The 14297-nt window shown below is 36.2% G+C and overlaps 1 protein-coding gene across 1 annotated transcript in view; it reads right to left on the bottom strand.

Annotated features, from left to right (window-relative positions):
• The window catches only part of LOC145259192 (tubulointerstitial nephritis antigen-like), a 244635-nt gene extending 236489 nt beyond the window's left edge, over positions 1 to 8146 (bottom strand). The window contains exon 1 of the mRNA XM_080116968.1: positions 7660 to 8146. Within this exon, the coding sequence (XP_079973094.1) occupies positions 7660 to 7993 (334 nt within the window). The 5' untranslated portion in view covers positions 7994 to 8146. The remainder of the gene's footprint in view (positions 1 to 7659) is intronic.
• Positions 8147 to 14297: the final 6151 nt, after the last annotated feature.

Below are 14297 nucleotides of genomic sequence, written 5' to 3'. Positions count from 1 at the left end.
CTACACTTTGATCTTGGCCCGAAGGCCACAAAAGCCCTCCCCTGCGGGGGAGGTGGGCGGTATTTATTTGCTCCTTCACCGAGCAAATTAGGCACATGGCTGATTTTTAATGTGAGGAGTGAAGGGGAGGGGGAAGGGAAAAGGGGACCAGCTCCCGAGAGGTGGGAAATGGGAGCTGGATAGTGATTTGCCAGCTGGCCCAAGTAGGGTTTCCCCTATATGGACCAGAAGATTGCCACAAGGGCAATAGTCTCTGCTTGCAGCATCTGCCGGAACAGATACTACAATTTGATCTTGGCCCGAAGGCCACAAAGGTGCCCCCGCGAGGGGGAGGTGGGCTCTCTCTACCGTGCTAGAATGTTACTTACGCCTGAAAGTATCCAGTACCTCTATAAGGCTACCATTCGGCCATGTATGGAGTACTGTTTTCACGTTTGGGCTGGTGCATCTGCTACTTGTCTTTCACTCCTGGACAGGGTTCAAAAGAGAACCACCAACCTGATAGGCTCTTAATTGTCATCTAAGCTTCAGGCTCTGTCCCCTCAACGAAATGTTGCATCCCTTAGCCTGTTCTACAAGTATTTTAATGGTGGATGCTCTGACGAACTACAAGTCTTGTACCCCCTCGATGTAAATACCCCAGACAAACTTGAGAAACAACAAAATCCCGCCCCTACACAGTAGAGCTTACCCAGACTTTAGAACTTCCTTCCGAATTCTTGCTTTCTCAACTGTACTGACATGCAGAAGTTTAAGTGTAATGTGATCAGATATCTTGCTGTTCAACTCCCTACATATTATCTCTGCAACTTATGTCCCCGATAGTAGGCCCCTACATTAAAGTGGCACTGTACCTTGTTTGGGGAGAAAATGGAATAATAATTTTAAAAATATGCATTTTTTTTTATCAATTTTGACATTTTCATTTTGCATTAAATTTTTGAAATTAATATAAATATCTCAATTTACTCAGAGAGTAATATCGTGTTTAATGTAAATGTGTTTATGTTGTGAAAGAATAACGGGAGACACTCTTTCTGTAGTGAAAGTATTTGTTCAAACTCCAGCATTATATTCACAGGCTACATGATCTGAAACAAACAAATTGCCAAGAGTGCAGCAAAGAAGAAGGCTCTCTATACCCACTAGAGAATTATTGACACCTGTATCGTTACAAAGCTATTATTCGTCCATGTATAAAATATACTTGCCAGATCTGAGCTGATGTATCTACCACTAGTCTCTCTCGCTCAGACAGGATCCCCAAAAAGAGCCTCAAATCTAATAGGTCCCCCACTATCGGGCAAGCTACAGCCCCTACCCCAAGTCGCACTGTTACATCCCTGTGTCTGTTTAATAAGTTTTTTTAATGGGATGTTCTCTGACGAACTTTTAGCACTTGTGTCCCCTCAAGGTAAGTATTGGTCTTCGGGCCAAGATCGAAGTGTAGTACCTGTTCTGATGCTCCATTAAAGTAATTGGTCTTTGTTCAATGTATGGGAAACCCTTCACACTGCAACAATTACTATTTATTTGGACACTGCCAGAGTGCTCCCTTTTTGAGGGAGCTGGTTTTCCCCCCACATTAAAAAACGACCTTGTGTCTAATTTGCTTTTGTGGGGAAGCAAATAAATATCATCTGTTCATATGCTACATTTAAATTTTTTTGTTCGCGGTTAGTGCAGGAGTAATCCTTCACGTCTGAGACATTTTTTAAAAAAATTTTGTTCCTTTCTCCACATTAAAAAAAAAACGACCTTGGTGTCTAACTCTGCCCTCGTGGGGAGGCAAAGTAAATAGAAACACAAGTAGGAAAATCCCACCTCTTCAATGTAGAGGTCTCTAGATGCCAGTACGTCTTATACTCTAATAATGTCTTCCCATGGACAGCTAGACTTTAAAATTGCCTACCGGTCTCCTGCTTCCCTGACTGTACCAAAGTGCAGAAGTTTAAATGTAATGTAAACAGAAATCTCACTGCTCAACTCCCTACATAGTCTCTTTATAGAAATGGTCCTAAATCTTAGCCCCTTATGCCCAAGAGGCAATATCCTTTGTTTGGGATGAATAAGAGTTAAAAAAAATCGATAAAGAAACAAAAGAAAAAAAAATAAACACTCGTCTCTCTACAACCACTATCAACGATTTCCAACACTATGCATAAATCCAAACCTGGATTCCATGAACAAAGTTTTTTTCCAAAAACTGCCCACTTGTGGAACTCTGTTCCGTTGGTCTGTTTTCCGGCAGACTACAATACGGTCGTCTTCACGTCCAATGTAAACAAGTTCTTGTTGGGTCGTCCCATTAAATAATCAAATTATACCTACATTCCACTAATGATTACTACGCTGTTGTATACTACCGTGCCCTTGTTAACCTTTATCCTCGAGTAGTCTTTAAGCCATAAGTAGTGACGCCCTCGTAAAAAAAAAGAAAAAAAAGTACAGCGCCTTTTTTAATGTCCAATCAAATGCCAAATAAACAATAATAAACGAAATAGTGTTTGCTATATTTAATTGTTTTTTTTTTTTTCATTTTCGCAAAGGACAATATCACACACATTAATGCAACATGATATTCTAACCGAGAAAATGACGGCTTCAATTGGAATTAAGTCAAAGTGCCATTGATTAAATTTCATTTTAGTTTTTATTAAAATTTAGTTAACTTAGAACTTCTGTATTAAGTAACGCGTCTGTTTCAATTAGAAAATATTAAAACTATATGTTTCAACAATATTAGTTTTTGTAGGTATTTTTTATATTAGCAAACAAAACAAAAACTGCTTGTGTTATGTTGATTAATCGGACTATTATTCTCATCTTGGGTGTTATTAGCACAACGTTTCGGTTGCTGCAGCCTGCGACCTTCTTCAGGTGTTGAAAACATGCTTCTTTTTCTCTGCTAAGAAAAAAAAAAAAAGGTTGGCTCTGCATTACAAGAATTTGAACCGTGGGTTTGAGGGTGGGTCCGTAGTTCATAAAGAAAGTTCAATCTTCAGGGGTCACTAAGATATTTTTTAAAGGCTTTCCTCTGATTAAGTTTTTAGGGATATCTTTACTAATTGTTAATATTAGTGAAAAAATGTTTTACGGAACAGAGGATCGATAGCACGTGTATTTTTTTTTTAAACACACTACAAGAAGGGACAACATAACACAAGCATTCACATATCATCTCCAAAATTCAGAATTGCAAAACTAAAAAAAAAGTTGAAATAATATAAGTATACGACAAATAAATGTTACCAAAGGAAAGATAAGTTACTCTACTACCTACATAGATATATTGTTTTGTGTTTTAATTTATTTTGAATCCTCGATAACAGATCAAAAATCAGAAATTAAGCAAAATACTCGTAGAAACTTATCTAATAAATATCACTAATCGTACAAAAATGTAATGTTCTGTAAGTAATTTGTTTAACTTTTGATTTTTGAGCAATTATCGAGGGTGAACATTTGGCTGCCCAGAGGTCAAACTATTCAGCCAATTTTGTGTCTAAACATTTGAAATCTTACATAAAGGGTATTCAGACATGCACTCTTTTTAATCAGTTTTTGGGTGAAAATTATGCTGCAGAAAGGCAAAAGTTGAAAGAGATGACCTTTGCTGACTCTACCAAACTCCTCTTTGTGTCTAAACACTTGAAATTTTAGATGTAGGTTACCTAGACTTGAGTCAAACTTTTTAATAATTATATATACGTACATATGCACATAAAGTTATAAACAGTACATAGGGCCTGAGTAAAGCCGGACTGAAGTGCTAGTTTAGTAAAAAACAAAAAATAGTAAACTAGTAAAAAAATAGTTAGTAAAAAAAAAAAATTAAGACCCCCCTCCAAAAAAATAAACATAGAAAAGGTAAAAAAAGGAAGAAAGATAAAGAGATGAGAAGAAAAAAGAGAAGAAAAGTGTTTCTTTCTTTCTTTATTCTCTTCTTACGTTTCTGTCTTTTCCCTTTCTTTATTGTTTCTGTAATTTTTTACTCTCTATCTTTCTATGTTTTTTTTAAAGAAAAGTAAGATAAAAAAGAAAAAAGTGGCACACAAAGAAAAGTAGAAAAAACAAAGAAAGAAACGAAGGAAAAAAATGGAAAAAAAGAAAGAAAAATTAAAAGAAAGAAAGAAAAAAGTATAGGAAATGCAATAAATAGATTGAATAAAAACAAGTGCGAGTTGTCACTATTTGTTGAATGCAGTTTCCTGTCAATAGGAAGTGCTCCCAGCACATTTTAAAGCCTTGACAAAGTACATAACAGACTTCGAAATCTAGTGGGCGATAACCTTTTCTTCTCTCTTCCTCTTTCACACAGAAGAGACATTGCTAGTCTTTTTCTACTCTATCGTTATTCTTATGATAGATGCTGGACTAAGATTCAATCAATGTAAAATATTCACAATCAAAACTCGTCTACTGCAACCACTATCAATAGTTTCTCTCTCCCCCCCTCTCTCTCTCTCTACTTAAAACTTAACGAAACTTCCACAAGCAAAGTTTGTATTTCTAGAACTACCTGTCTGTGGAAAACAATACTGCTAAGCTACTTCTCGGCTGGCTACAACATGGTAGTTTTCACTTATTTCTTTCATTTACAAGTAGTCACCACTTATCAAGGCCCGAAGGCCACTCGACGTTAAGGGTTAATGAATGTAAGTTAGTGGTGTAGCAATTGTTGATAGTGTAATTTGGGTACGATTTGAAATATTTAAGGGGACGGTTCAACAAGAACTTGTTTACATTACACTTGAAAGCTACCATACTGTAGTCGGTCGGGAAGTAGGCCAATGGAACAGTGTTCCACAGATGAGCAGTTCCAGGAAAAAAGCTGTGTTCGTGGAATTTGCATTTAGATTAAGGCACAGATAGAGTGGAGGAAATCATATATAGTGGTGGTAGCTAGTCGAGTGTTTTTGTGAAAGATTGGCAAGGGAGGAATAGATGTGAGCTTAGACGAGCACTTGCATGAAAATAACGATATAGCAGACACAGGCTCGCAGCGTCTCTTCTGTGGTAAAGTTGATTCGGGCCCTGATAAGTTGTGACACTTTAGTAATATATATATATATCAACCACACATGTACGTCCGTGCACACAGAAACATTCGTATAAACACACACACATTGAAGCACATACGCAAATGCAAGCACACATATACATAAGCACACATACACACCTATAGAAACATACACACATGCAAACACGCACACACAGACACGTGCTTAAGCGCATTCACTTCACCTGACATCGACCCTCGGGCTTATATCAGAGTGAAATAGGTATCTAGTTCCTTCCCACCACAAGAAGATGTGACACAAGTTCGAAAAGTGAGGAGAGTCAAGCCAGCATCCATTCAAGGAGTGCCACTTTGGCGTTTTAAAGATGCCTGAGCAGCTTCGTTGGCATTCTTCGGTAGAGGCGCCTCGTGCAGTAAACAAGAAAATTACCCTAACCGAAAGATGGTAGGCAAAGTCTAGGGAAGTGGGCCTTCTAAGACTACACAGAATCACATCCCAGTCCGATAGATGATAGATTATTCGGTACTGAAAAATGTCCACGACTCTTAAACTGTGTCGAGGACGTATCCTCGATTAGCTTGGCTATAACCTACTCAAGCTCTACTATGGTTCTCTTCGGTTCTTCGAGGAGGCTATATTCCCAGGCATTACTTGCTCTTTCGGGATGGGCGAATCCTTTATTTCCTTATCACCTGAGATGCTCCTATCGGGAATTTCGACGAGTCCGATCGCAACAAATTTTCAGCCTATCCAAGATGCCCCCACCCCATTTTTTGAGGAAGTAGTTCAAATCTCCACAATAGACAGAGGTCAGGTGTAATTTTGCTGCAATGGGGGTGGATGAGGGTAGGGCAGATAAATAAACGCATGCAGGATGCACACACACACACACACACACACACACACACATACACACACACACACACACACACACACTCATACATCCACACACCGATATACGTTGCGAGTACTTTCGTTTTGCACTACTCGAATTTATAATTTCTACACTATTTTTGTCTCCTCGATTAGTAAAGAATAAATCCTTCTAGACTGAGGCATTTTTCAGAACTGCCCCTATATTTAAAAGCAAAACAAATCAAATAAAATCAGTTTGCTGTGCGTACTCGTGACGAACCGAAAATGTCATATTCCAAAAATCACGTTAATTGCTGAAGAATTTTTATTATTTTTAACTAAGGAAATAAAAATTTACAAATGAGGAGGGACTACTTCGCGTCGCCATCTTGAATAAACAAAGGGAGATAACTTCACACTAATTTGCAGTTGCAAGATCACCCTTGTTATGCCTACGATCTCACATCAATCGCTCTAAATTATTTAAAATTGAGTTATAATTGAGTTATTGTATAAAAATAAAAATATTTGATCAATTTACGTGCTTTTTGGGATATGATAGTTTCGTTTCGTAAGTACGTCAAACAGATTTTTCTTTATTTTTGTTTATCAATACAGGGTGATTTCTGGGAAAGCGCCGATTTTTCTTTTGTCCCAATCAAGAATGTTCATTTCGTGGAAGTTGGATTTTCCTCTACATTAAAAACCGATCTTGTGTTTAATTTTGCCCTCGTAGGGAGACAAATAGATGGAGACTATCGAATAACTATAACTAAACAGATGAGGATTAAAGTGTAGTATATGTTCTAGTCTTTATCACACGAGGAAACATTCTTTCAATTTTTATTTATTTTCCCTTCAAGGGTGCCCTTTTGGGGTAACTAGATATCCCCCATATATATAAAACGACCCCATATTTAACTTTGCCTTCGTGGGGAGGCAATAAATACGAATTTTTCACTTATTACTAATTACAGTCCTGGCCTTCCAGGCTATGATCAAAGTATAGTATATGTTCTGTTGGTCCGTTGGAGGAGGAAAAAATCCTACTTGACTGGGGAAGTGTATGTGTCAAACACAAACTGCTTCTCTTGGGGAGCTGAATATCCCCAACTTTAAAGCAGCCTCGTGGTGAACCAAGCAAATAGAGACTACACAGTAAGTCATTTTGATATTCATCTTGCAAAACCCAGAAAACTTCTGCTTCTCTTTTCTTAATCTTCTTAGTGTTGAAAAATTTGGCTTTTGAAACAATAGCCAAGAAAAAAAAGTGGTGTGAAAAAAGTAAATATACAACAAATAAACGTTACCAAAGGCAAGATCAATTAATCCTCTACCTACTTGTATAAGTATTTTTGTGTTCTAACTTATTTTAAAACGTTCTTTGACTTGAAAACATAAGTAGTGTCAGCTCTGTTGTGTTAGGACGAAAACAAAATGGCGGTTTCTTTCAGCTATATCGAACCCCAATAATCGCTCAAAAATAGAAAATTAAACAAAATACTGGTAACATCTTATATTCCGCATGGTTAGTGGCATTTATTAAATGTATTTCTACCAATATATTTTTTTAATTTTCGGTTTTCGAACGATTATCGAGGCTCGACATAGTTATAACGAAACTGCTATCAAGTTTTTTTTTGTTTCTAACAGACTTGTCAGTACTTTTTGTTTTCAAGTTAAAAACAAAAAAAAAAAAAAGTTAAAAAACCAAAAAACTTATTTAGGTAGGTAGAAGAGTAAAATGCGCGTAAAATTATATTTCAACTTTCGTACTTACCCACATCTCCTGAACCAAAATCGGGTGGAATATCTCCCCGGGGTATAGGTGTAGTGGTAGGTCTCCTCGGTTGGATACCCAGACAGAACATCCAGAAGTCCGGACAGCAGTCCAAGGCGGTTGCATTACAGAATTCATCGCAGTAACATAGAGTCCCATGTAATGGTACTGTACAGTCGTCCTGGCGACCCTTACAACACTGGTCACCCGGACGCACGGCGCACCAGGGTCGGGCTAAGTCCTCAGCTGACCAGTCACTGAATCTCATCTGTGACTGACCGTATCCAATGGTCAGTAGGAAAAAGACAGCTATATAGATTAAAGAACGCATCATTTTTGTTTGTTTGTTTGTTTCAAAAGGAAAAATGTTGTAATTTTCAGGGGTTTCCTTTAAGGACGGGTTTTAAAGATTGCGTAAGAAATCTTTAATCCCCTAAAATAAGTTTGGTTGTCTTGAAATTTAAAAAAAAAAAAAAAAAAAAAAAATTCTTATTTAAAATTTTCAATTATCAAAGAAGAAAAATCTTGCTACTGTTTAAATCTGAGATTTATCACTTACTGGTTTAGTTTAAATTTCCCACTTATTTTTTTTTTAATTTAAATAATATATAATTATAATTATTAGTTATATAAAAAAAAAGACAAAATCTAAACTTTTTGTGTGTGTGTGTGTGTGTGTGTGTGTGGCAACTCTATTCTATGTATCAAAATTTCGACCTTCTAATATGTTTCCCGAATCTCTTTCTCCGAGAAAGGGTAAAGTCGAAAAAGCCTCCCGGCTTTAGAAATAGAAGAAAGAGCCACCGGCGTGAGATGTACGACTCCCAGAAAAGAAGCACCGTACAAACACGCACAGGCCGTGTAGAGGAATATGGGAAGAAGAAGAAGAAGAAGAAGAAGCAAACGAGAGAGAGAGAGAGAGAGAGAGAGAGAGAGAGAGAGAGAGAGAGAGAGATTGCTACTAGTGGAGTTAGAGAGGAAGGGGTGTCGTAGTGTCGTTGCTCACTTTGCCCAAAATAGACGAGAAGCCTTACCCCCAACATCCCGCCCTTCCATTCCAGTTAATCCTTTCCCTTCTCCTCCTTCATCCCTCACTCCACAAGTGTGCCTCTCCTCCCGCTCCATATTCTCTTATTCCCAGCCGCACCTACCGACTGCGAGAGACAAACTAATTTACCAGGCACCTTCTTTCCCTCTTTCCGTCCTTCTCTTTATTCCTCTCTCTTCCCCCCTCTCTCTCTCTCTCTCTTTCAAGGACCTAAGTCTATTTTTTAAGATTCGTCCAAGTATTTTTGTAAGATGTTCTGTCTGTCGGAATGTCACATTTCGGCGGTGTGTAACGTTTAAATAGCATTTTCTGTTGCGCGTTAGGCTTAATTGTAAAATAACTTTCTGTCATACTTAAGTTTATAGTAGCATTTTCTGTGGTCTGTCACGCTTGAATTCAAATGAATTTTTTTTGCGGTCCGTAACGTTTTATTTTATATATTTTTTTCAGTGGTCTGTCATGCTTTAGCAGTGTCAGTAAACGCCATTAAAAATGCGTGATAAAACATTGAATAATTCGACCTCTTATCTTTCAACGCTTCTAACTACTTGAAAAATGTAATACAAACCCTAATTCTTTTTCAATTAAAGAAACAAAGATCAATTTTAAAAAATAACAGGTTTTATAGCAAATCATGCAATATTTGTTTTTTTTTTAAATCGGTTTTCTTTAAAAAAAGATTTAAAGAAAATCAACGAATTTTAACTTGCTTCGATTATAATAATATATATAAATTCCAAAAAATCACTTACCTATAAAAATACTATTCAATGGGTACTTCCATTCTTCATTGTTAAGACACTATCCATATTTATATTTAATATGCCATGTCCTTTTGAAATAAAATAATTTTTTAAGCGAGTATTAAAAAATACCGCGACAAAAGATGTTTCACAACTGGAATAAAGGGAGACAAACGCTGCCTTTTCTTCAAATTGAGAACTTCGGTGGCCTTAAGCGCCAGAATTAATCGCCCTTTCTATTGCTGACTGTAAACAGAAGTTAGTAAATATGGGTCACCGTAGGTGAAAAATAATCCCATTTCACTTATCAGTTTTTGCCGATAAAACAAAACAGTCAACCGATTTTTGATTTTTTTCTTAAAGAAATACATGAGCATTTGATTTAATATATTTTATTTCCTCTTTATAAAGTGATTTTTTTTTAATATCTAAAAAAACATTGAATGAAATAGAAAAAATTGCCGTAATTGTACGAAATTTTCTGAACAATATAACAAGATTATAAGGGTTCACTTAAAAAAAATTCAACGTAGTTAAAAAAAAGGTTTTAAACTTTGGATTTTACAGGTAAATTTGCAAATAACTGTTCTTTTTTGTTTTAAATTGGCTTATTTTATTTATTGATCTTTTATCTTCAATTTGTGATATATAAATTTGAGGTGAGAAAATTAATTATTTTCATTTTAATAGACATTTCAAAATGGAGGATCAATTAAAAAAAAACGCTTGTCTAGAATATTATATTCGGTTTATTGGCAAGAGCATAAAATTTCACATTGAACCTGAAAATATCTTGAAAATTGAACCAATAGAAAAATTTTGATAGATTTTTAAAGTTTAAAAATTGACAAAAATTTAACTCGTAAAATTCAATTGATTTCATTACGTAAAAAAATGGCTGCATGAACGCGCGCAGGCACTTTGTAAACACTGTTTTTTTTAAAATAAAAAATATTTCTATTATTTTTCAAGCAACTTTAATAGTTTATTTTAGAAGTATATTCCATAAAGAAAATAAACAACCCACTTTAAAAAGAGACAGTTTTTTTAATATTTTATTCGCAGTTTTGTGTTAGGGTTGCCAAAAATTCCCCCAAAATTCTGATACACATAGTCATGCTTAAGCTTGAAATAGAATTTTCAGCGGTCAATCACGATTAACGTTCATTTTTTTTTTTTTTTTTTTGGTCTGTCATGCTTTAGTTTAGATAGAATCTTTGGTGTATTGTAACGTTTTAGTCTAAATGGTATTTTTAACCAGTCTATTACATTGAATGTTAATTAGCTTGAGTTTCAACAGGATTTTCTGCGCTCTATCATTTATTTTTAATAGCATTTTTATATCGTCTGTCATGCTTAAGTTTAAATAGGAGTGTTTGCACTCTGTCACGCTTGAGTTTGAATAGCACTTTTGTGGTTTAGTATAATTGAGTATGAAATAGCATTTTCAGTGGTCTGTCACGTTAAAGTTTAAATAACATTTTCGCAGTCTGTCCTATTTAACATTAAATAGCCTTGTCTGTGATCATGTTTGGGTTTAAACAGCATTATCTGTGGTCTGTCACGCTTAATTTTAAATAACATTCTCATGTTTGAGTTTAAATAGAATTATCTGTGGTCTGTCACGCTTAATTTTAAATAAAATTCTCTGTGATTTGTCATGCTTAATTTCAAATACTATTTCTGTCACTTTTAATATATAAATAGCATTGTTGGCGGTGTGTCACGCTTAATTATATATATCACTTTCAGTGGTCTATGTAGGGAGTTGAGCAGTGAGATACCTGTTCACATTGCATTTACATTTCTGCGTGTGATTATTGTCAGGGAAGCAGGATACACGGAGAGAATTCCTAAAGTGTGGGGTTGGTGGGAAGAAACAGAAAAAACTTTTCGTCATTTAGTGAAGAGGTGGGATTTTGCTGAGTGTTGGATGAATTGGAAGTACTTACGTTAAAGAGGCACATGTGCTAGGAGTTCGTCAGAGCACATTCCATTAAAACACTCGTAAAACATCACAGGGATATAACATTCTGGTGATAAGGACAGACGTTAGAACTTGGTTGATTGTACGGAACGTATTAGATTTGAGACTCTTTTTTTTTGGACTCTGTCCAAGAGCGAGAGACTTGTGACAGATGCGGCAGCCCAAAGCACTATACATGAACGAATGGTAGCTTTATAGAGATACAGGATACTGCCAGGTGTGAATAGGCTTTGCAGCAGCCTTGGCAATGTCTTCAATGCATTTGTTCTAATTCATGTTGCCTGTGAATTTTAATCCGAGAAGGTTGAACAATGAGATCTTAGGTAGACTATTATAAATCATGGCAATCGATGTTTGGAAAGGTGTCTTATAATTGCTAAAGGAAAGAAGCTTAGTCTTAGCAGCAATAAATGTTAACGTCCATTTTCGTTCCTATGCCCAGAGTATCCTTTCCTGTTTTGACTAGATTTAAAACATGCTTCGAAACTTAATACTTAGTGTCCTTTTCTTCTCACAGCAGATACGTTACTAGTCTATCTCTGCTTTATCGTTATTTACATGGCAAGTACTCGACTGAGCTTCAATCTATGCTCCTCTTCTGCATAATATTCGCAACAAATACTCGTCTAGCTGCAACAACTATCAATAGTTTCAGTTAATCTCTATTAGTGCTTAAAACTAAACAAAATTTCATAAGCAAAGTTTCTTTCCTAGAACTTCCGAGAACAAAACCGAGGGGCTGCTCCTCAGCTAACTATAAGATGGTCGTTTTCAAATCTAATATAAACACATTCTTGCTGGGTAGTCCCCTTAAATAATAAAATTTTACCTAATTTTACCTAATTTTGCTAAAATTCTTTTTGATCATGATTGAGATAACTGAGTGGTCAAAGAAACACAGTAGACCATATGGCAGTAAACGTTTTGAATTATCAAACAATATTAAATCTTTATATAAAAAAAAGTGCTTAACTGAGTTTCAATCTATGGACACCCCATAAAAACATTCGCAACAAACATTTGTCTAGCTACAATAACTGTCAATAATTCCCCTTACATTCAGCATGCGTGCAGCGACCCTTCGGTTTAAACGGCGTCGGTGACCACGGCTCTCCAAATTGTAGAGCCATGGTAATCTCGAAAAGACAAGTAAATACGGTAGTTTCTCGTTGCTTTCCGTATTGATTGGAGGTGTATCTCCCCCCCACCCGTGAGTTAAACGTGCCCCAAATACCAACCTCGAAATTTCTACGACTCAAATGGTCACCCATCTGATACTGACCAGGCTTATCGTTGCTTAACTTCGGTGATCTGGCAAGAATCGGTGTATCAACGTTATTGTACTTACATTCTATCAGTGTCTAAAACTAAACAAAATTTTCATAACACTAGATTTTTTCCTTAATCTGTGCGTATGTGGAACACAATACCGCGGTGGTGCTTCTCAACTGACTATAGCATTATCATTTTCAAATCTAATGTAAATAAGATATTGTCGCGCTTTCTTCTTAAATAATCAAATTCTACCAAAGTTTCGCCATTACTGATCATCAAAATGTTGTCTTACATTCTACCCGACACTCATAAACGCTTATGCTCGAGTGGCTCTTGGGCCTTTGGCCTTGGTAAGCAGTGATCCCCTAGTAAAATAGACAAATTACACACTTGAGTGAGAGTATTTATATGTATAGACCAGGTGTGATGCTTTGCTATTCATATAAGACAGACGTAAAGCAAGTCGCAAGTTTGTTTTAGCACTTGAATGATAGAGATTAGTATTAAAAAGGTACAGAGCGAAACAAAGTTCTAGCCATAAGCAAAAACGATGTTACTGGAGAAAAGTGTGATCAAGATATAATGGCAAACAAATTATTGCATTAAATACGGTGTCACTGGAGAAAAGTATGCCACGTAACAAAGTTTCAGTAGTACGTACGTTGCTTCTATCAATAGAGAACATTTTTTCCTTTTTTCTTTCCCTTTTGTGTCCTTTCAGAAACATATTAATATTTTTGGAATTACTTGAAAATTGGTTCACAGTGAAGATAGTTTTTATTTGCAGTTTCGTTAGAAAACTGAACTGCAGACTTTGTTCGTAGTGTCGCGCTAGAAAGAATTGATCAGCATTCTTGGCTGAGTAGATGCAGAACATGGCAGATTGTAGGGAAGAAAATCGCGAGAAATTATAAAAACAGAATGAGAAAGAGAGATAAATAAAAAAAAAAAACTAATCGGAAATCGGTTAGTTTGGAAGTCAGTTTCTAAAATGTCATTCAACACACGCCTGTATATAAAACGTTAAACTGCTGCTGCTGCTGTTGTTGGTGCCGCTGCTGTTGATAATGATAATGATGATGATAAAAGAATGGATGAGAGTGGCTGGGTGAGTAAAGGTAGGACAGTTAAGGTAGCAGGGACTGTTGACGTGGGAAGACAGAGAAAAACATGGGAAGAAAATCACAGTGTAGTATCTGTTCTGATGCTTCTCTTCACCTTTTCTGTCCCCGGTCAGTGGATGAGAAATCTTTAATGACTGAGACCATTTTTATTTTTGTTCCTATCCAGAGGATCCCTTTTTGGAGAACTGGATTTTCCTCCTCACATTAAAAACCGACTATCTGCCCTCGTGGAGGGGCAAATAAATAGGAACGTGGGAAGAAGTCATAAGTGTGGATCCGAGAGAAAAAAAAATGATAAAGACCTGGGTAGAGATAGGTTTTATGGGAAGTCAATTTCTAAAAGCCGTCCAACACATGCCAGCATGTAAAACGGATGTTAAATCAATGATGATAATGATGATGATATTTCTTATTCTACCTTGCCCCATACATTGTGGTGATAAAAAATATCCTGTTAAACA

Source organism: Euprymna scolopes, chromosome 34 (genome assembly GCF_053919585.1).
Source record: "Euprymna scolopes isolate OS-2025 chromosome 34, ASM5391958v1, whole genome shotgun sequence".
NCBI classification, from domain to species: domain Eukaryota; kingdom Metazoa; phylum Mollusca; class Cephalopoda; order Sepiida; family Sepiolidae; genus Euprymna; species Euprymna scolopes.
This window is presented reverse-complemented; position numbering and strand designations above follow the sequence as displayed.